Source organism: Chiloscyllium punctatum, chromosome 44 (assembly GCF_047496795.1).
Source record: "Chiloscyllium punctatum isolate Juve2018m chromosome 44, sChiPun1.3, whole genome shotgun sequence".
Classification (NCBI taxonomy): domain Eukaryota; kingdom Metazoa; phylum Chordata; class Chondrichthyes; order Orectolobiformes; family Hemiscylliidae; genus Chiloscyllium; species Chiloscyllium punctatum.
Genome location: NC_092782.1, coordinates 3,387,935 through 3,411,800, shown reverse-complemented (window position 1 = coordinate 3,411,800; position 23,866 = coordinate 3,387,935). Strand labels below are relative to the sequence as shown.

General features: G+C 41.3%; 1 protein-coding gene across 1 annotated transcript in view; it reads left to right on the top strand.

The window, feature by feature from the left end:
- The window catches only part of LOC140466591 (uncharacterized), a 119,837-nt gene that overhangs the window by 86,517 nt on the left and 9,454 nt on the right, over nt 1-23,866 (top strand). The window contains 11 exon segments of the mRNA XM_072562043.1: nt 622-681; nt 1,060-1,122; nt 8,624-9,000; nt 10,490-10,661; nt 10,777-11,015; nt 11,457-11,640; nt 12,583-12,796; nt 15,944-16,122; nt 17,387-17,456; nt 17,621-17,727; nt 18,344-18,375. Coding sequence (XP_072418144.1) covers nt 622-681; nt 1,060-1,122; nt 8,624-9,000; nt 10,490-10,661; nt 10,777-11,015; nt 11,457-11,640; nt 12,583-12,796; nt 15,944-16,122; nt 17,387-17,456; nt 17,621-17,727; nt 18,344-18,375 — 1,697 coding nt within the window.

The following is a 23,866-nucleotide window of genomic DNA, read 5'->3' as shown; positions in this document are numbered from 1 at the left end:
AAGTCCAAATAGATCACATCTACTCTCTACCCTCATCAATCTTCTTTGTTACTTCATCAAAGAACTCTACCAAGTTTGTGAGACATGAGTTCCCACGCACAAAGCCTTGTTGACTATCCCGAATCAGTCCTTGCCTTTCCAAATACATATACTTCCTGTCCCTCAGGATTCTCTCCAACAACTTGCCCACCACTGAGGTCAGGCTCACCGGTCTATAGTTCCCTGGCTTGTCTTTACCGCCCTTCTTAAACAGTGGCACCATGTTTGCCAACCTCCAGTCTTCCGGCACCTCACCTGCAACTGTTGATGATACAAATATCTCAGCTAGAGGCCCAGCAATCACTTCCCCAGCTTCCCACAGATTTCAAGGGTACACCTGATCAGGTCCTGGGGATTTATCCATGCTTATGCAGTTCAAGACAAACAGCACTTCCTCTTCTGTAATCTGGACATTTTGCAAGATGTCACCATCTATTTCCCTACAGCCTATATCTTCCATGTCCTTTTCCACAGTAAACACTGATGCAAAATACTTATTTCCAATCTCCCCCATCTCCTGCGGTTCCCCACAAAGGATTCAAGTTCTATGTATTGATTGTTGTGAATGATTCTTTCTTTCAGAGCAAAAAACTACAACACCTGAGACAACCACAGCTAGTTCTACTGCCAGTTCCACATCCCGTGAGTGAAGTCTTCTTTCATTAATCCTGAGGATTGTTTTTATTTAGAAAGGATTGTTACAGCTTCAGTTCTTGGCCAGTAAAAACCTTGGTCACCTTTTCTTCTTGCAGCAATTTGTTTCATCTGACTGTAATCAAACTAAGTCATACTATTTCTACACTGTGACCATTAACACCTGTGCACTTCAAAATAATCCCTTGTCTGCAGAGAGGTTTGGATTATTTCAAGTGGCAGACAAAAGAAATCTGTGTATTCATACCTATTCACACATTTCCTTTTTATTTTGAATATACATGAAGCCTGACTCTTCTCCCAAAGCCGCTCCAGTTGGAATTGAACGCATTGGTTAGATGATTTATGCTTTTGTTTGTTCTTTAGAAGAATCAACTACAACAACAGGGATAAGCACCACGACTGAGACAACTGCAAGTTCCACAACTGGTGAGTGATATCATTGGCAAGTGTACAAATGCAGAAATAGTAAGTAAACCTCAGCAGCCTCACCATGAAAGCATATTACTTCTGTTCAACACTTGGTCCAATTAATTTTGACCATGTGCTGTTATTTAAACATATTTTAATTGCCAAGCATGTCAGATTGGGATATGGTGCATGTCCATTAAAGCATATTCAGCAATTGCATTGGACTCTTGTGGTTTTCTTAAACATCATTTTCTTTTCATAACGAACGGTAACAAGAGTGCCCCCAACTGCAGCTTCCTCCACTGAGGCTACCACAGCAGGTGAATGATGGTTTCAATTATGTATACTAGAAGAGCCTTAGATATAAGAATCATCTTCCACTGGTCAGTGAAAGTGCATTCCTTTCCTCTTGAAATAAATTCAAATTATATTCAAAGCCAGAGATTGTTGGCTGAAATATTGACCAAATCTCATTTTGGTTTATTTCAACTGTAAAACAAATGTCATCATAAATTAGGCATTTTGTCATCGGCCTCTGTTTTTTAGTGACAGGATTATTTTACAAATGTGTGATGAGATGATGCAAAGGATTCTACATATGCTGAAAGAATTAAAATGCTGGACATCATTGTGGGCAAACATTTCATTTGGCTTTGAAAATGCATTGATATTTTAAGTGTCAGTGCAGTCTTCAATGGGCCAAATGGCCTGCCTCCACATTGTAAGCATTCTGTGATAAATATGTACTGAATGGATTCAGTACCGCAAGCCTGAAATTCCAAATTGCTGCCACGTTTTGGAGTGCTTGTCATTTATGTTTGAAGAAGACAGGCTTTATACTGGTCTGGAAATTGTTTGCTTAGACAGCTGTAGTAAGAGTTTTTGACTGCATTTGCTTTTCTTCAATAGAAACCACAACGATATCAGAGACAACTACCACAGTCATCTCCACAACTATTGAATGGAGTCTTCTTTATTGGATATGAGCAGTTAATCTGAAAATTGGTGGAGTTGAGTGTACAGATGATAGGTGGGATGGTGGTCATACCACTTGGTGAAATTTAAATTCAGTTAATAAATCTGAAATTAAACTGCAGATAGTGAAACTATGGTTGACTGTCATAAAAATCCATCTAGATCATTAATGTAGGAAATCTCTCATCCTTGCCTGGTGTGGCCCATGTGTCTCTCTTTCTGAGAGTATGAGGTAGGAGTAGAAATACGCCAGGCAAAAGTGAGGGCTGCAGATGCTGGAAACCAGAGTCTAGATTAGAGTTGGGCTGGAAACACGCAGCAGATCAGGCAGCATCTGAGGAGCAGGAAAATCGACATTTCGGGCAAAAGCCCTTCATAAGGACTTAAGGCAGGGAGTCATCAGGGTGGAGCCTTCAGGCTTCTTTCCTTCAGTCCTGATGAAGGGCTCTTGACCGAAACATTGATTTTCCCGTGCCTCGGATGCTGCAGAAATAGACCATTCAGGCCCTTGAGGCTGGTTGTCTATTCATTAAAATCATAGCTGGTCTGATTATGTTTCAAGTTCCATATTCCCATCTTCCCGATAACTTCTGAATTTCTTAACAAGAATCTATCCACTTCTGTCAATCTTTACACAATTCTGCACAAGAAATAAAATTCTCCTCATTTCTCTCCTTAAAAAGCTGTTCCCCAATTTTTAATAGTGCTCCCTAATTCTGAGCTAATCCACAAGGGAAAAATTCTTTCAATCTTCACCTAGAATTATACAGTTCAATAATTCTTCTAAATCCAGTAGAAACAAGTTCAATTTATCCAAACTTGCCTTGTAAGATTCGAAAGATGAAAGACCCACCATAATACCTGAACTCTTTTTTTTTCATTTTTTATAGGTATTTTTATTGAAGAAAAAAAAGGAAATTTTTAAACAACCTTTTACAAAATTACAAAGTAATACATACAAGTACACACATTAATATACAATTAAATATATATATATAAATAATAACCAGAAAACAAAAAAAGAGGAAATAAAACCAGAAAAGACAAAAGGGTGCCTGAACTCTTAAATGCCCTCTGGAATGGCCAAGTAAGCTACCCAGTTGTATCAGACTACTACAAAGTCTAAAGAAGGGAATAAAACTGGACTGACTACCCAGACACCAGAATCAATAAGGTAAACCCAATCTTGTCAATCCTGCAAAGTCCCTCTTACGAATATCAAGGGCATCTTGTGTGAAGGTTGGGAGTACTATCCCATAGACTATAGTCAAGCAATAGTCATACCCATAACTCGACAGACAAAGCCTCAAACACCACTGCCACCATCCCATCAAAGGTACTGACACAGTGGTATGCAATCAGGAAGGGGTTCCCTGGAAGTTCCCTGGATCTCACATGGGAGATGGAAGAACTGGACAATGTATGAATTACTAGCAGAATTAGGACACTGAGCTTTTCAGGCCTGCTGAACCATTTAATAAGATCATTAACAATATGCTCACATTTTGAACTCCTTGTTCTTTGCTATCCCCAATGATCATTGTTAGGCAAAGAAATTAATCTAACCCTGACTTAAAAGTATTAAATTATGCCACCTCCACAGGCTTTGAAGCAGGGAATGCCAAAGTCAAACAACCACCAAAAATCCATAGCCACCACCTCTCCCCTCCCCCACACCCCATTAAGGGGGCATCTCCTAACTTTTATATTGTGGACATTAGTTTTGGATCTACATACACAGGAGGATACATCTTTTCCATATCCCACCTTGCCAAGTATATTTGGGATCTTACAAAATTCATTAAGTCACCCCTGGCTCTTGTAAACTCCAACAGAAACAAACCCAATCTGTCCAAACTATCCTAATAAAACAACTTTCTCATTCTAGGCATGATCCAATAAAAAATCCTGTAGTTAAATAAGGAAGCCAAGACTGCACATAGTATTTGAAATAGATAAAATTCCTCTGGTAATGAAAGACAGCACTCAATTAAACTTCTTAACTACTGATTATAGCTCCAAATTTGTTTTTACAACTCATGCTCCAGAGAACCTAGATCCCTCTGTATTTCAGTCTTTTCTCAATTTAGAAGTACTTCGTTAATGATTTTTTAAAACTCTTGCCAAAGTGAACAACTTTACATTTTTCCACATTATACTCCTTCTGCCAGATTTCTTCCCATTCACTTAATCTAATTATATTCATCTGAATCTTCTTATGGCACCTTCTCAATATACTTTCCAATCTCTTTTTGGGTCATATGAAAGTTTAGTTTCATACAATCGCTCCCTTCATCTAAGTTATAATCTGTAAAAAGCTGAGGCGCCAGCAGAGAATCCTATGGGACTGCACTCAGCACACATCCTGCCAGTCAGAAAAAAATGACATTTATATAAGCTCTCTGACATCTGCCAGCCAGCCAATCTATTGTTATACTAAAATGTTACCCTCAACACCATAAGCTCCTACCTGGCAACAACATTCGTCCTGTAAAATGTCTTCTGGAAATTCAAGTACAGAATGTCGAGATTCCTCTTTATTAACAGCATGTGTTTCTCCTTTAAAGAACTCCAATAAACTGGTTAACGATGATTTTCCTGTCACAAAATCATGCTGACTCTTCCCAATTAGCTTCAGTTTATCTAAGTTTTCAGGTCTATCTGCTTACTGGTTGAAAATAGTGCCTTCCCCGAGACAGTTGTCAAACTGTTGTGGTTCTGTTCGCCGAGCTGGGAATTTTGTCTTGCAAACGTTTCGTCCCCTGTCTAGGTGACATCCTCAGTGCTTGGGAGCCTCCTGTGAAGCGCTTCTGTGCTGTTTCCTCCGGCATTTATAGTGGCCTGTCTCTGCCGCTTCCGGTTGTCAGTTCAAGCTGTCCGCTGTAGTGGCCGGTATATTGGGTCCAGGTCGATGTGTTTGTTGATAGAGTCTGTAGCCACACACACAGACGACAAGCAACATGAATTCGACTGGGACAACACTACCATTATAGGGCAAGCCAAACAGAGAACAGCCAGGGAATTCCTAGAGGCATGGCACTCATCCACAGATTCTATCAACAAACACATCGACCTGGACCCAATATACCGGCCACTACAGCGGACAGCTCGAACTGACAACCGGAAGCGGCAGAGACAGGCCACTATAAATGCCGGAGGAAAGATCACAGAAGCGCTTCACAGGAGGCTCCCAAGCACTGAGGATGTCACCTAGACAGGGGACGAAACGTTTGCAAGACAAATTCCCAGCTCGGCGAACAGAACCACAACAACGAGCACCCGAGCTACAAATCTTCTCCCAAACTTTGAAGTTGTCAAACTATCCAACTTGTAATTTCCTGGTTTCTGCCTCACTTCTCAAATAGAGGAGTTTTGCTTGCTATTTTCCAGTCTGATGGGATCTTTCCAGAAGCTATCTAGAATCAAAGAATCAGGCCATTTGGTCCTATAAGTTCACAACACCTCTCTGAAGAGCATCCCAAAGAAACTCAGCCTCTACCCTATAACACTGCATTCCCCATGGCCAACCTACCTCACCTGCACATGTTTGAACTGTGGGAGGAAACTGGACCACCTGGAGGAAACCAATGCAGACACAGGGAGACTGCGCAGACTCCACACAGACAGTCATCCAAGGATAGAATTGAACCCAGGTCCCTGATCCTGTGAGGCAGCAGTGCTAACCACTGAGCCACTGTGTCACGCCAATAGCTAATTCTGAAACAACCAGACTCAGACTGAGAAGTAGCAAATAACATTCGTGACAAACAATGACTATCTTCAAAAGATGTGAATCTATACATCTCCCCATGGCATTCAGTGTCATTACTTTTCCTTAATCCTTCCTGGGTTTGTCATGGACTAGAAACTGAACTGAACCAGTCATCTAAAGCGTGTGACAACCATAGTGGGTCAGAGGTTAGGAATTCTCCAGTGACTAAGTCACCTCATGACTCCCATACACTGTCCTTCATCTACAAGGCAGAAATCAGGCATATAATAAAATGCTCTCCAGTTGCCTGGATGTGTGCAGGTCCACAACATTCAAGGAGCTTCTCACCATCCAGGACAAAGCAGCCGGCTTGATTGGAAGTCCATTAACTATTTTCAACATTCACAATCTTCATTACAGATGCAAAGTAGCAACAATGCGTACAAACTGTGCGATATACTGCAGTAACTCATACAGGATTTTCCAAAAGCAAATTCCAAACCTGTGACCTCTATGACTGAGAAGGACAAGGACAGCAGATGCATGGGAACACCAGGAACCCTGAGATCCACTCCTAGCCACACATTTTCCTATCTTGGAACGATATTGCCACTCCTTCACTGTTGCAGAGTTAAAATTTTGAAACGCTTTCAAAATGCACTGTGGGTGGGCTTACAATTCAAGCTGTGCAGTATTTTTTAAAAAAACAGCGCAATACCATCTTCTCAAAGTCAATTAGGGATGGATAATAAATGGTGGCTTAGCCAGCGGTACCCACATCCCGTGAATGAATAAACCAAAAATATATGAGTGTAATTTAACTTTATCTCCTGGCTGCTGAAAATTTGCTCCCAGCCTTGGTTCAAGGCTTTTAGAAGATGGTGTAATTGAATCCCACTCCAAGACAATGGCACAATGCTGCAGTATTTTGTCCATAGATGTGGAACAGTTCGATAGAAGTTCTTGGCATGTCCAGGAAGAAAACAACATGGGAGGAAAGATTGGCAAATTGTTAACGCACAGAAAAAGCCTCAAAACAGAGCTATTGGAGTGGCATAACCTTCTACTGACACTCTCATCTGAATGGCTGAACTGGTCCTCACCCTCAACAACTTTTCCTTCCAATCCCCCACTTCATCTAGACCAAAGGGGTTGCCATGGGCACCCACATGGGCCCCAGCTCTGCCTGCTTGTTTGTTGGATACATGGAACAGTCCATCTTCTGCAGTTACAACATGACCATTTCCCACCTTTTCCTCCGGCTACATCGATGACTGCATCGGCGGTACTCCGTGCTCCCATGAGGAGGTTGAATAGTTCATCAACTTCACAAACACCTTCCATCCTGACCTCAAATTCACCTGGATCATCTTGGACATACTCCTCCTCTTCCTAGACTTTTCTATCTCCACCTCCAGTGACCTACTGAACACAGGCATCTATTATACACCCACCAACTACCACAGCTACCTGGACTACACCTCCTTCCACTCTGCCTCCTGTAAAAATGCTGTCCCTTAATCCCAATTCCTCCACCTACACCGCATCTGCTCCATCTGCTTGGAGGAGGACCAATTCAACCATAGAACATCCCAGATGGCCTCTTTCTTCAAAGATCACAATTTCTGCTCCCATGTGCTCGGCGATGCCCTCCACAGCATCTCCTCCACTTCTCACACATCCACCTTTGAACCCAGCCCCTCCAATCACAATAAGGTCAGAACTCCCACGGTGCTCACCTTCCACTCAACCAACCTCCAGATGCATTGCATCATCCCCGTCTGCCACTTCTGCCACCTACAAACAGACCCCACCACTAGGAATATATTTCTCTCCTCACCCCTATCTATGTTCCGGGGAGACCATTCCCTCTGCGATTCTCTTGTCAGATTCACACCCTCCACCAGCCAACCCTCCCATTCCCGGCACCTTCCCCTGCCACCGCAAGAATTGCAAACCTTATGCTCACACCTTCCCCCTCATCTCCATCCAAGGCCCCAAAGGATCTTTCCACAGCTGACAAAAATTTACCTGTACTTCCACACACATCATCTATTGTATTCATTGCACCTGATGTGGTCTCCTTTGCATTAGGGAAACTGGACACCAAATTACGGGTTGTTTAAGAGAACATTTCTGGGACACCTACAACAACCAACCCCATTGCCATGTGGCTGACCACTTCAACTCTCCCTCTCACTCCACCAAGGACATGCAGATCCTGGAGTTCCTTATCGCCAAACCCTCCACCACCTGACGCCTGGAGTAAGAACACCTCATCTTCTACCTTGGGACCCTGCAATCACACAAGATAAATGTAGTTTTCACCAGTTTCCTCATTTTCCCTCTGCCCATCTTCAAGCCTCCAACTTGATATCACCTCTGACCTGCCCACCTTCTTTCCCACCTATCTGCTCCACCCTCCTGTCTGACCTATCACCTTTACCCCCCACATTCATCTGCCTATCACATTGCCAGCTACCTCCACCACACCCCCCAGCCCCACGCCCCTCCCATTTATCTCTCAGACTCCTGGTGCACAAGCCTCATTCCTGATGATTATCCTGCTCTTCAGATGCTGCCTGACCTGCTGTGCTTTTCCAGCACCACGCTCTCGACTCTGACCTCCAGCATTTGCAGTCCTCACTTTCTCCATTTTGATTTCAGACTATTACACTCTACAAGAATGTAATGTTAAAGTACTCAATAAGGGAAGTATCCCAAAATATTTTAGTTTATAAAATGGCTTCAGTTATTTCATAACTTTGAAGATGATTGAACATTCTGTAGAAATTAGTATTTTATATTAATATGAATTCCTTTATTTTGCAGAGATTCCTTGCAATGGAATGTGGTCTGAGTGGATTAATAAAAATATGCCAACTATTGAATCTCCACATGATCATGAACAATTGGACCAAATTCAAAATGTGTGTAAATCTGCTACAAACCGGATAACAAATATTCAATGTGAAGCCATCAAGTTTCCAGGATCTCCGATCAGTATAACCAATGATACAGTGACATGTGATTTAAACAGTGGATTAAGCTGCACTAAACCAGCTGGTGATGGCCTTCCATGTTTGGACTATCAGATTAGAGTGTGCTGTGAACCATTTGAAACAACAACACTTCCAACCATGACTACCCCTGTCTCCAGCACTACTCCACCTGAAGAATGTTACTGTAGTTCAGACCCACCAAGAAAGGTAATCAAGTTGCATACAATTACTAATAAATTTAACACTGTAGTAAATTAATCCTTAAATCATTACATTTCTAATAAATGTATTTCAGCACTTTTCACAGCAGTCAGGCAACTTGCAGTTTCTTTCATTTTCTTTGTCTGTCCGTCACCACCAGCTCAGACCGAACCCATCAGTTCACACCCTCCACAACCAATGTGACCTCCCCTAATCTTCCAAAACCATTTATTATCCAGGATCCAGATTATTAATAGCTGCCTTTATAACATTAATAGCCGTGTCTTTGCTTCAATTTGATTGCGTAAACTCTCACTCGTGTTTTTATTACATCTAGGCTTGTCTACTTCAATATCATCCTGTTGTATATCTGACCTTCCAGGAACCAGAAATCATTGAAATCTCTCTTTCCCATACCCACCTCACATCAAGTCCTGTTTCCCAACATTCCTGTCATACTGACTCTCCATTGGCTCCTGCTTGACTTGTGCCTCAGTGATAAGATTCTTATCTTTGTCACACTGTTCCTCCCTGACTCTCACTCCTTTCTATCTCTGCAAACGCCTCCAGCTCTGTGTTAATTTGCTTCACATGCCACCAACTCTCGGCTCTTAGCCACATTCCCTTGCCCTGATTGTAAGGAGCTACACCTTCAGCTCTCTGGATTCCATGTTGGGAATTCCATCCTTGTCTCACAAAAGAGAGACCCTAAAGACCACATATTTATCCAAGTCTGTATTAAACCCATCTCATTACAGTGTCAACTTGTGTCCAATTACACATCTCTCAAGCAAAGCACCTTGAGCATCTATTTCTTAGATTAAGTATAATTTAAATGGTCAAGTTGAGGTTGACACTTGTTATCTTTGGAATATGTCATTTGCAGTGATGGAAGTAATACCATTTGGATGCCTTCCTTCTTTAAACAACATACATAACCATTTCTTCACCCTTTTTTATACATTTTCTTTTGAAGAGATCCTTGTTTCTGAAACTAAAACTGCCTGTCTCCCACTGCTAGCTCAAATCTTTCACCTTGCTTCTGCACAACCCCTCACAATCAACATTTCCAATTCTGAGAGTATAACAGGGTGAAGCTGATGAACAGATGGAACAAATTGAGATGTCTTGTTACTTGACCTTCTAATGCACATCACCTTCTTGAATTGGAGAAGGCAGTGCAGAGCTATAGCCTCTTGACATGTCTGATTTACATTTTACACTTCACCTCAATGTTTTTCATATGATACAAACATTGATACAGAAAACAGTGCATGCATTCCAAGAGCAACATTATATTCAGCAAAAATCAGGAATTAGAACAACCTCGCTGATGTGGTGCTGTGGCTTCAGTGAAATTGTTATCATTGAACATCCAGACCAGAAAGAGAGAAAGCTGTTTCTTTTCCTAATCAATAATGTGAAATCAATATCAAACAGTTCAACCAACCGGAATGTTTGCTGATGTATTAATTTACTTGTTACTCTATCCTAGTGCAATGAAACCTGGAAAGAGAACTGTGAGACCATTACCTGTGTTATGGCACAAACATATAAAATTACACAGGTTCCCTGTACGGTGCCCACGAAACCTACATGTTTCAAAAACTTAGAACCCATCCGTGTCCCAACTGAAGGTGGCTGTTGTTCGACATGGGACTGTAATTGTAGGTAGCTTTATGATTAATTCAAATTCATTGTTTCTGAATTTCTGTTCATAAATAATATTCATATCACATCATTTTTATCTAAAGATAAATAGCATTTTCTTTTTAATTTTAGGTATCTGTGAAATATGGGGGAAAAAACATTATCATACCTTTGATGGGATACATTATAAATTCCTCGAAGATTGTGCATATGTTCTCGTAGAAGAAAAGGTTCCAAGATACAATTTCTCTGTGATACTTGATAACTATGACTGCAATAAAGAAAGAGCAAAGCTCTGCCGTAAATCGCTCATTATTAACTACAGTGGACATATCATTAAATTTTCAGCTAAAAAACAAAAAAAGCCCAGAGTAAGTATTCCTGTGTACATACATGCTGTGTAATATGACAGCCATTAATCATTATCAGGATCAGTGTCTTGTTTCTTTATTCTGTCACGACATAAACATTGATGTGTGAGGAAAATGCAGTGAATTCTTAGAAGTGTTTTCATACCCAGCCCAAGTGAGGTTTCCTCTCAAGTTTATGGTTGCAGATAATATTTGGATAGCTTCACCCAAGCATCATGCATTTTCAATCGAGTGTTTTTATTTTGCTGCATCCGCTGACTGTAGAACTGGCATTAAACTGAGTAAAAGCTTGTCCCCAGTTCAAATTGGACCTAGTAATTTCTTCATAAATATTTATCTCTGGTCGTACTGTCATTGTCTTTGCACGATTTGGCAATAAACTTTTCAAGAATAGAGCCATCAAATGGTGTGTTAATAGGATTCTTGTCAATTTTCTTACAGGTAAATGTCGATGAAGTAAAAGTGAGTTTTCCATATCATGCAGAAGGATTTAATATTACAAAAAATTGCAAAACAGTAACCATTTCTATTCCTGGTATTCGAACCATAATCACTGCTAAAAAAAACAACTTCCACATTCAAGTGCCAGAACAGTACTTCTTAGACAACACCCAAGGACAATGTGGTATGTTTATGTGTGACAGAACAGTAGTATACACTATAGTAATCAGTTATCCTTATATTGTGCCTTTTGAATTTTAAGAGCTTCCAAAGCTTTTCACATCAACATTATAAAACAAAGTTTGACACCAAACCACATCATAAGGTCTTACATCAGCTGATCAAAACCTTTGACCAAAGAAGTAGTTTTTCAGGGTGTTTTAAAGGAGGAAAGAGAGGAGGAAGACGTGTTTGGGGGAAGTTTCAGAACTTGCGGCTTTGCCAGCTGAAGCTATGCCCAGTAATGGTGCCAGGATTCTCAAGAGGTCAAATTCCAATAAACACAAATATTTAGAGGGGCTCTGCAACTGCAGGAGTTTACAGTGATTCTGTGGGGGCTCATGAAGGGACTTTAGAACAAAACCCAAAGCTTTAGTCACAGGCTGCTGCTTAATTGCGAATCAATCTTTGTCAGTGAGCACAGGGATGACCAGACACAAGGAGTTGGTGCAAGTAAAGGGACCAGCTCAGAGTGCAGTGAGGGAATCAAGTCTGGAGATTCTGATGATATGAACAAGGATTCAGCAGCAGGATCAGATCAGTTAATAAAGATAGGATAAGATCAGTTAGTGTTATCCATGTGGAAATAGTGAGTCTTTGTAATGATCAGCAGTTCACCACTGGGTCATTCTCAACACCCAGACTAAAAACTGTTGTCTGGTTTAGTCTCAGACTGCTGGCATGGAGAGAATTTGATGGAAGCTAGGCAACAAGGTTTGGAGTGTGGATTGAAAGCAACAAAAATGTGAATTTTGGAATATCAACCATATTAATTGATGTGAACCATGGTGTACTAATGAAGGAGCAGCGCTCCGAAAGCTAGTACTTCTAAATAAACCTTTTGGACCATAACCTGGTGCTGGGTGATTTTTGATATTATCAATGTGGAATATTTTCCATTTCACAGGTTCTTGTTCTCGAAATATAAAGGATGAATGTGTAAGAAAGAATGGAAAGGTAGAACCAGATGACTGCTGTCACAAAACTGCATTGGATTGGAAAATTGATGACCCTAATAAGCCACATTGTCAAGCAGCTCCTACAAATGTGTCTTGTGAAGTGCCTCCTACTGTCCCTCCATGTGAATCTGGGAAAACTGTGTGTGATGTCCTATCAGGAATGTATGTACATTTTTGTGTTTTATTAATGTTTAAATTTATCCAGATATTCATTTCACATAACTCTTTTTAAATGAATGTTTATTATGTCAAGGAGAAAGTCATAGGCTGGAGGCCAAGGGCATTGTAAATCATAGCAGAAGGCCTCAGGGAGTGATCTTGACTGATTCGACCAGAGGCAGGAAGCTCTAGTTTGCAGAAACCTGGTGACCAGAAAGTGTGTGACCATTACTGGCACTTCACTGGCAGCATGTGGTAGAGAGGGCTGCCACATGAAACAACTGCCAGGGTCATCCATGCTGTCAGCAGTTTCCCAGTAGGAGATCTTTCAGTCCTGTGGATTCAGTTCTAAGTTACGAAGGCAAATGTAATTTTAGCATTCATTTCGAGGGGTTAGAGTACAAGAACAGAGATGTACTGCTGAGGCTGTATAAGGCTCTGGTCAGACCACTTATGGAATATTGCAAGCATTTTTAGGCCATGTATTCAAAGAAGATGTGCTGGTCTGAGAGAGGCAGTGTCCGGGAAACAGGAGAGTCAACATTTCGGGCAAAAGCCCTTCATCTGGAATGAAGGACCCTCATTCCTGATGAAGGTCTTATGCCCAAAATGTTGACTCATCTGATCCTCGGATGCTGCTTGACCTGTTGTGCTTTTCCAGCACCACATTCTGGACTCACAATTTTGACTCACCACATTCTCACCACAATTTCCAGCATCTGCAGTCCTCACTTTTGCCTGGTCTTAGAGGGGTCCAGAGGTGGTTTACAAGAATTATTCCAGGAATGAAGGGCTTGTTGTATGAGGAAAGTTTGAAAACTCTGGATCTGTACTTGATGGAGTCCAGAAGAATATGGGTGATCTCATTGAGACTTACAGAACACAGAGGGGCCTGGATAGAGTGGAGGTTGGGAACCTGTGCCCACTAGTAGGAGAGACCAGGAACTGAGGGTACAGCCTTAAAGTAAAGGGATGACCCTTTACAACTGAGATGAGGAGGAATTTCTTCAGTTTGAGGGTGGTGGATCTGTGGAACTCATTGCCACAAAGGGCTGTGGAGGCCATGATAATGAATGTATTTAAGACAGAAGTAGATAGGGGATCAAAGATTACAGGTAGAAGAGGTTGAGAAATATATCAGCCATGACTAAATGGTACAGCAGACTTAATGGGCTGAATGGCCTAATTTTGCTCCTTTATCTAGTTGACTATGGTCTAAATGTGGCCATAGCATGACCCATTTAAAGGGGCCTCTGCTGGTAATGATCATCTATTTGCCACCTTTTACTATTTGTAGAGACTAATCCTCTTCCCCTATGCTTAAGCATGGAGGCAGCCTGCCCTGTCATCTCATCAGAGCCACTGGTAAATCTCCTCAGCAAGACAACTTGTTATTACAGTCATACTTTTTTTTCCCACCAAGTGTTTTAGATTGTTTGGTAAATAGAAAATGCAATAGAATTTCATTGTGATGGCTAACTGTCCACTTTTTAACCAGCTCCTTTTTAGAATGGCCATGGGAATGACTTGCCCAAATCTGAATGTTGCTTTGCTTCCAGGATGCCAGCCATTCCTCTCCCTTTGTGACCTACTTGCCTTGTTTGCCGTTTCCATTCATTTGAGAGAAGCATCCAGTATTGCTCATAACTCATTTAAAGGTGGAAGAGTGTTTCAGGAGCATCGTTGATGTGCACCTTCTTACAATTTATTTGTGAATCATTTTGGGAAATACTATTTTGATGTTAACAACATAAATGGAATGGTGTTGTCCTTTTGTAGATTGATAAAATTTCATTAATTCAGACAAGGTGACCAATCAGGGGGCTTTGAAAGAAAAGCTTAATGATTCTCAGCTGATCAACACAAAAGTTTGATTTTGTATAGCTAAGCTTGTTTTGAACAGCTATGCTGTTTTGAATAAAAACAAACCCCCCTGTGATTTGTTCAACTGATTGTCTGATAGACACATGACCAGTGGATTTTAAACATAATTGAAGAATTAAGCCATTAACACTTTATTTTAGAGACAATCTTGATAATTCTCTTGGAGTATCCACGCCTAATACTTTTGATATAAACACTAAAATAATTATATTAATTATTTTGCATTACACAATATAATTCAGCTTTGCATCGATAGGTAATTGTGAAATTATGCAATGGCATACATATCACTTTGAGTTCTTCTCTTGCCTATTCAGCCAGAGGGAGCTCTGAGCTTGACATGTATGTTCAAACTGTCAGGAAGTATGTAAATGCCAGATTCATCAGCCGCACCCATAAAGTAGACCAAAATATCACCTGATCATAGTGGAATGCCATCCATGCTCTCAAAACCAATTGCAACATTGTCATCAAATCAGCAGATAAAGGAGGAGCCATTGTCATTTAGAATAGAACAGATTACTGCAAGGAAGTGTACCGACAACTGAACAACCAGGAACACTACAGGGAACTACCAGCTGATCCGACCTGTGAACTAAACACATTGATCAGGACTTTGGATCTCATCCTTCAGAGTTCCCTAGGCGCCCACATCCCACATGACTTCTCGCGTAGGTGACTTCTACTGCCTTCCGAAGATACACAAAGCCAACATCCCTGGACACCCCATCGTATCAGGCAATGGGACCCTATGTGAGAACCTCTCTAGCTATGTCGAAGGCATCTTGAAAACCTTTATACAGGGAACCTCCAGCTTCTGTCATAACACTACAGACTTCAAATCATGACTATTCAACACAGACGTTAATTCTTTTTGACATAATCTTATTGCTGCTAAGATAACATGGGAAAGAATTTTATATACCGGTGCATTGGAACATAGGACATAGGACATAGAACAATACAGCGCAGAACAGGCCCTTCGGCCTTCGATGTTGCGCCAAATTTTATATATTGGTGCATTGGAACATAGGACATAGAACAATACAGCGCAGAACAGGCCCTTCAGCCCTCGATGTCGCGCTGACCTGTGAACTATTCCCAGCTCGTCCTCCTACACTATCCCATCATCATCCATGTTCTTAACAATTTATTGGGAATTACAGGCCTAATTCATACTTAGAATAAAGCCTCAAAGCTTTCTTAGGAGGGGAATTATTTTGGCTGTTACTGATATTTAATTAGTTTTACACTTCCATTCTACAGGGCTTTCAAAAAATGCAGCGAAAGAATACAACTGAGTGATTATATCAAGGCATGTCAGGATGATCATTGTGCCTTGAATTCCACAGAGACAGACTGTTCTAGCCTGGAAGCTGCTGCCAAGACTTGTAGTGCAGCAGGGAAATGTGTTGACTGGAGAAACTCGACAAACGGATTATGTCGTGAGTGCTATTAACCTATAAATTGATCATTAAAACTTCAGATTAAATATCTATATATTAAATCTGTATCCACATTATTTAGATTAAAGAGATGGAATCAAGAAACTGGTTAAGTTGATGTTCCCATTGATTTGTCTTGGTATGATTTGTTAACATGGAAGTGATCAGAATGTTTCAGGAGCCAGAAAACTGAGCCTGATCCGAAATTATTCATCATTAATCCCACAGGATTGGTGATTGGATTCAGGCAGAAATCATTTTCATTAGGAAAGTCAATGAACTGAAATGCGCCTGATCAGCCCTTTCAGCAGCCTTTGGATTGACAGGTCGAAGACAGCCAATAGATGTGCAATGATCCATCACAGGACAGCCAAGTCCCATGGGCTTCTGGCTGGAAATGTTTCAGAGCAGTTTTGAAGCAGAGGTTTGCCCTGTTAGTCTGTGGTCAAGCTCATTTGCTCATTGTCTGCATTTTACACAGGAGCCAGGTTCTAAGACACTTGTCTTCTGTTTCCTACAACGGATCAATGGTTGGGTATGAAATGATTGCTTTCAGTTTTTAGTATCAACTCATTTCAACATGAAGAAAGATTTGGGAGGGAATTAACAGTTCTTCTGTTCTCAATGGTGAGATGATGAGATTTTTCCAGAATTGGACAAGAATCACAAATGGATAAGTCACAACTCTGTTCTCATTAATGGAGAGGGAGTGCTAGAAGCACTTTGCACCTAGATGTCACTTATGAGAAGAAAAGCAAGCTTTGTGAACTTTTTAAGGCCTTGAAGACCCATTTTGAGCACTCGACTAATATAATTTACGCATTATTTGGGTAAAAGGTAGCACACAGAAAAAGAGGAAGAGTTTGCATCATTACATGACTACAAGCTGAACCTTCTGAGCTGTGACAACTGAAGGATAATCCCATCAGAGAAGGGATTGTGTTAAAGCTAAAAAATCCTGCTATGAGAGTGCATTTGCTGATGCTTACTCTCAGGAGGCTTCTGATCTCTGTAACAGCACAAATCAACAGCTGAGGGCTATTGTTGGACAAACGCATGAGGTCGTGCACTGTAAAAGGAGAGTTCCTGTCTTCAGAGCATGAACAGGAAGGGTCAATTTGAGAAGAACGAGCAGAAGGATCAAAGCAGTAATCCTATTCCAAACATAGTTATGATCCAAACAGCCACACTGTTTTTGACAATTGTAATTAACATCAGTATTTTGATTGTCCCTATCTAACTTGTTCTTGCATTTTATTTTAAGCACACAACTGCACAGAGGGATTCATCTATAAAGCCTGCGCCAGATACGATCATGATTATTGTAAGGATGGGTAGGTATTTGTCACACATTCTGAATTATCCAAATTGGGATCATTGCTTTTAATTGCAGATGTCAATATTTTGAATTAACGGTGTTTTTAAAAAAATTCTATCATGCCTTTAGTTCCGTCACCTTTGAATAAACATGACATACAACTACAATCTTTCTTTTCAGTGAGAAGAAATCTGGGGAGAGATTTCCTGAACGCATTGAAGGCTGCTTTTGTGAAAATGGATTAATGCTGTCTGAGGATGGAACCCGATGTGTTTCTTCATGTGCTAGTGAGTAACTCTGAAAATGCACCACTACAGTCGGTTCTGCTATAATGCAGTCACTCCGTTCTCATGCAATCCTGTGTCATATGAAAATCATGTCATTTAAACTAATGCAGCTGGAATTATGTTATAATCAGGACACACTTTAAAAGTTTGTGATTTATGGTGGCTCAGTGGTTAGCACTGTTGCCTCACAGTGCTAGGGACATGGGTTCATTTCCAGCCTCAGGTGACTATGTGGGGTTTGCACATTCTCCCTGTGTCTATGTGGGTTTTTTCCAGGTGCTCCGGTTTCCTCCCGTAGTCCAGAGACATGCAGATTAGGTGTATTGGCCATTCTAAATTGCCTGCTGTATTCAGGAATGTGTAGGTTAGGTGAATTCACCAGGGGTAAATGTAGAGTAATTAGGTAGAGCTGAAAGGCCTGTTTCCACATTGTAGGGATTGTATGACAATCTATTCTATGACTATTATAGTGAATTTACATTAATGAAATGGGTGTTATAGCAGAACGAGCTGTACTGATAAATTAGAACTAAAATATTGATAAACACTGTGCACAAGTGTCATCACTGGCAAAGGTGGCGTTCATTTAACAATGTGACACTTCTCATTTCCACAGGATGCAAAGACTATGCAGGAAACGCACGATATGTGAGTGTCTCCTCTTTATTGTTTTTACCAATTTCTACATTTCAAACTAAAATAATTCAGCAATAAAATAGTGTCCTGCTAGTATCAGACCAGAATTTCATTTAGCATACACGATAAGATAAGAATTCATTAAATTTGAATCACTTCATTAATTTTTCAAGATGCTATTGATCTGGGACCATGATTTATTTGTAAAATTTCAACAACTAATCCATGATATTATGTAATAATGTTGTAGAATTGCGCTTTACCAATTGTACAAAGTTAGTTTGAAACTCATAGTACTGAAGGAGGCCAACAGCCCACCCAGATTCTTTAGAACTACTATCCAATTAGTATCCTTATTCCCTTTGTGATTAACATTGGCACGATTCACTCTATGCTGTCTTTAGCTTTGGTTCAAAGGTATAAATTTCCCCTCTCTGGTAAGCATGTGCAAGTATCTGGTTTCATGGGTAAAAGTGCTGTTTACCCAATTACACAGCCACTCATTGTCCAGTTTGAGGGCCGTAACTATTGTATCTCCTTCACTGTTTCTCAAACCCTCGGTGTCAACCTGTCAACCTGGCCAGACATGATTTATTCTGCTCTTTGTAGGTGGCAATTGTGTGCCTGGATAGGGACATATCAATATCTGTTGGCCCACATGCCCACCCTTGCACTAATGATCCCCTTATTCACTAATGATCAGTTGATTTTGATCCCTCTGACTTCACCTCTCCTTTAGATATTGCTGATATTCATGTCACTCTTTGCTATGATCACACAGGCTGCTCCACTGAACTACAGAATGTGTATCAAGCAGCCCTCGGTAACCTCAGACTGTAACATTTATTTGCCTAACTGAGCAAATGGAAGAGTTTTGCCTTTCTTGCAGACTCCGGCGTCAATCAGGACTCCTGGCCTCTCATATTATGAGGCCGTCAGAGCCAAATCCCTTGGATGTTTAGATGTGGCTTTGCATGAGCAAGCAGATCCTTCCTATACTAAACTTTCCCTCAGGGTTCCTTGGAGTATTTTCCCCAGCCTTTCTGTGTGACTAGTATGCTGGCCCACCACGTCACCGATAAGCCTCCGACCTCAGAGGTTCCTCCAGACTTTGTCCATAGACAAAGGAGGACTCACTAATGTCCCCCTGATCCATATGAAAATGAAACCTGGTTTGCCCTTACCCTCGATTCCACAATACCCCTTACATGAAGAGGCTGAGGAAGAAGTCTCTACCATGATTCAGTCTTTCCCTTGACAGGGAATTTTAGTTCCATGCCAATCACCTTGCAACACCCCAATCCTCCTGGTTCCAAAAATCGGAAGACCATCCCAATGGCACTTTGTCCAAGATCTCCATCAGATTGTGGAACCTTTGCATCCCATTGTCCCCAGCCCAGCTACAATTCTTAGTACCATCCCCCCTGAAACATATGCTTTCACCCTTGTTGACTTACAGCATGGCTTTTTTGCGATTCCCCTCACCCCTGACTCGCAGGATTTGTTTGTCTTTGTGTTTAAAGGCAGCCAGTACACTTGGACGCAGCTCCCAAAGGGCTTCATTCATTCTCCGGCTCTGTTTTTGCAGGTGTTACACTCCCAGTTGGTGACACTGATGCCCCCTGGGGGATCCACTATCATTCTATACATGGATGATTTACTTCTTGCTAGCCCTGATTTGGTTAATAACCAACAGGACACTGTTTACCTCCTCATGCATCTCCATTCGTGGGGATATGTGGACCTACCCACTAAGCTTCATAAAGGTCAAAGGCAAGGTAAATTTTTGGGTGTCCTGATCAGCACGGCTGATTGTTTCTTTACTCAAGAATGCACTCATCCTATCGTGCAAACTCCATCCCCATCTCACCCAAGTGGATGAAGGCCTTTTTAGGGCTGGTGATCCTTTGCAGGCAATGGCTTCCAAATGTTACAGCTCATACTAAAGAGCTTACTCCATGTTCCTCTCTAATGGGGCCCCTTAAGTTTCAGCTGTCCAACTGGGTGAAATAATCATTTTTTGCCCTCAAGGATGTCTTGGCTACTGTCCCAGTGCTAGGGCACATAAAACCGATAGTTACATGATGAGAAAACTGGCCAACCTCTAGTTGTAATACAATACAAGTTAAGACTATAACAAAGGTCAAAGTATTACTAACTTCAGCAGGACATGGTGCAGGGTAAGTCCACATAAATTCTTTAACCTCAGTAAACCTCATCAAAGTTTGATTAGTTGGCTCCACATAACATCTGGAATACTAACTAAGGCTAAATAAGGACATTCCACAAAATCCTCTGAGCCCCCAACAAGGATTAGATCAGGGGATGGCATAAGGACACAAGGTTTGGGAAGTCAATATGATGAACATCAGAAGTAATAACACAGATCATAATTCAACCCAATGCTCTAATGATGACAAACTGTGGCACCTGGTCATCAATTCAGCTTGAGGGTTGCTAACAGATCTAAGTGAAAAATTGGCAGGGGGTGGCAATGAAGGGAAGGTCTCCTCATCCACAGGTTGAAGAGAAATATTATGGAGAGTCTGATCAAGGGAGGCACAGGGCTTTTCTACCACCAGGAGTTCAACATGGGACCTAGTGTGGGACGCAACAGGGTCAGCAGGAGCTGAATCAGAAGTCGAAGGTAGGACTGGAGCCGTGGGGTGAACGGGGAGCATAAAACCCTCTTCTTTCGCCATATCACATGAATTGGGAATCATCGGCATGCCAGAGCAACTGACAGGATCCTCCTTTATTTGAACCTGCTGGGCTAGTCCTGCCTGCTTGTTAGTTACAGCTGTTTGTTTTAGGTCTTGATGTTTGAAATCCCATATGGCACACTTGAATTTTGAAGTTTCACAATCTTAATCTTCAAACTTGATGTTTCGGGCAAAAACCCTTCATCAGGAATAAGGGGCTCATTCCTGATGAAAGGCTTTTGCCGAAACATTGAATTTCCTGCTCCTTGGATGCTGCCTGGCCGGCTGTGCTTTTCCAGCACTACTCTAATCTTGACTCAAATCTCCAGCATCTGATTACCCACTTTCACCAAATGTCTTGACCTAATTTACTGCTTAATGCTATCAAGAGACAGTGTAAGTTATGTGCTTGTTCAGGATATGTAGAACACATATATGACAAAGGTGATTTACCCTCGGTCTTATCTAAGGCCTGTCCCAAAGTATAGTCATCAGATCTTTGTTATTCATGGTACCAAAAGCAACCAGAGTCCCTGGACCAAATCCGAAAGGTAAGGGTGCCTCTGAATTTAAAAACAAAACTAAAAAAAAAACTACTGTGCTCACCTCCTGGCTAACCAACAACTGGATCCCTGTCCACAACACTTCAATCACAGTCCACTGTAAAAATTTAGAACTTAGATTCGGAAACCGTCGCCTGCTAGTGACCTTTGCAAGGGACAAGGGGTCACAGCAACCAGCCAAGGGAGAGAGAGAGAGAGACCAAGGTTAAAAAGCTTACCTTGTGGCGCCCATCCATCTCTAACCTCTGGGTTTTGGCTCGATCACACAGAAGGTGGTAGGTGCTTGGAACGCGTTGCCAGCAGAGGTAGTAGAGGCAGGCATGGGAGATTCATTTAAGGTGCATCTGGACAGATGCATGAGTATGTGGAGAGCAGAGGGATACAGATGCTTCGGAATTGGGCAATAGGTTTAGACAGTGGATTTGGATTGGCCAGACTTGGAGGCCCGAAGGGCCCGGGCTGTAAATTTTCTTTGTTCTTTGTTCTTTGTTCTTTGATCACTTTTTCGGTTCCTCACAGAATTCACTTTAGGGTATTTGACTTTTGTTCACAGCCTCAAATGTAGAAGTGGGTTCAAAATAGCTACAGAACTGTGAGACTGTGGGAGCTAAACCAAGTCAACAAAGATCCAGCACAGCTTATTCTGACAAACCATCAGTCTTTATTGATGATACAATTGCATGCAGATGGCTGAACTTGGGAGAGAGAGAGTTGCTTGCAGCACACAGTTTCTCTCGCAATTTTGTGCTTACAGAGAGAAAAGCAGAAATCTTTTACCTAAAACTTATCAATGGCTATCAATAATTATCACTAGAGATTCATCATCCATTAGAGCAGTTGAATTATGATCTGTGTTATTACTTCCGATGTTCATCATATTGACTTCCCAAGCCTTGTGTCACTTATGCCATCCCCTGATCTAGTCCTTGTTGGGACCTCAGATGGTTTTGTGGAATGTCCTTATTTAGCCTTAGTTAGTATTCCAGACGTTATGTGGAGCCAACTAAGCAAACTCTGATGAGGTTTACCAAGGTAAAAGAATTTAAATTTGCTGACCCTGGACCATGTCCTATTGGGGTTAGTAAAGCTTTGACCTTTGTTGTGTTGTGTTCCAACCAAGGGTTGGCCCATTTTCCCATCATGTAACCATCTGTTTCACACAGTTCCACTTCCCTGCATTTCCCCATGATCATATAAAAGTTTCCTTCTTCAAACATATATCCAAACCCCTTTCATAAATTGAATTTGATTTCAGTCACCTTTGAAGTCATGCATGTCAGATCTAATGAATTTATTGCAAGAAATGTTTTCTCATTATTCCCTCGTTCTGTTGCCAATTATTTTATTCCTGTATCTACTGGTTACTGACCTTTCTGGCAGTGAAAACAATGTTCTTACACCTCTTCTATCAAATCATTCCTATTGTTGTCATTCTTTCTTTATTGTCACTTCTGTATGGATGCAATGCTGTTTCACTGTGGGTGGATACAAATTGTGAACTTAATTGGCAATTAACTCCCAATCTGATTCCGGAATACCCTCACGTACATCTGTAATTTTTATAAGGCTTCTGTGTTTATCTGTCAGTTTAGTCAGTTATGCAAAGATCTCCTTCAATCCATTCTTTCCATCGCTATTTTCTTCTATCATTCCTTATTGCAATAAAACCATGTTTTTGTCATTTTTGACAATTGGTTTTAAAATTGCCCTTGCTTGCAGTAAAGTTTCTTACAAAGGAACTGTTCACAGTGTATTTGTTAAAGGTTTACCCAGCATTGGTTTACCCAGTGGGCAGCACGGTGGCACAGTGATTAGCGCTGCTGCCTCACAGTGCCAGAGACCAAGGTTCAATTCCCGCCTCAGGTGACTGACTGTGTAGAGTTTGCACATTCTCCCTGTGTCTGTGTGGATTTCCTCCAGGTGCCCCGGTTTCCTCCCACAGTCCAAAGATGTGCAGGTCAGGTGAATTGGCCATGCTAAATTGTCTGTAGTGTTAGGTAAGGGGTAAATGTAGGGGTATGGGTGGTTTGCGCTTCGGCGGATCGGTGTGGACTTGTTGGGCCGAAGGGACTGTTTCCACATTGTAAAGTAATCTAATCTAATTACTGAAGGATGGGCTTGCTGTTGATGCTTTGAACAATGCTTCAATATCAATATTTTCAACTATAGCTGTTGCTGTGCAAATCCCTTCAATTTAAATGACTCACAGATTAAGAAACTCCCCAGTTAAATTCCTGT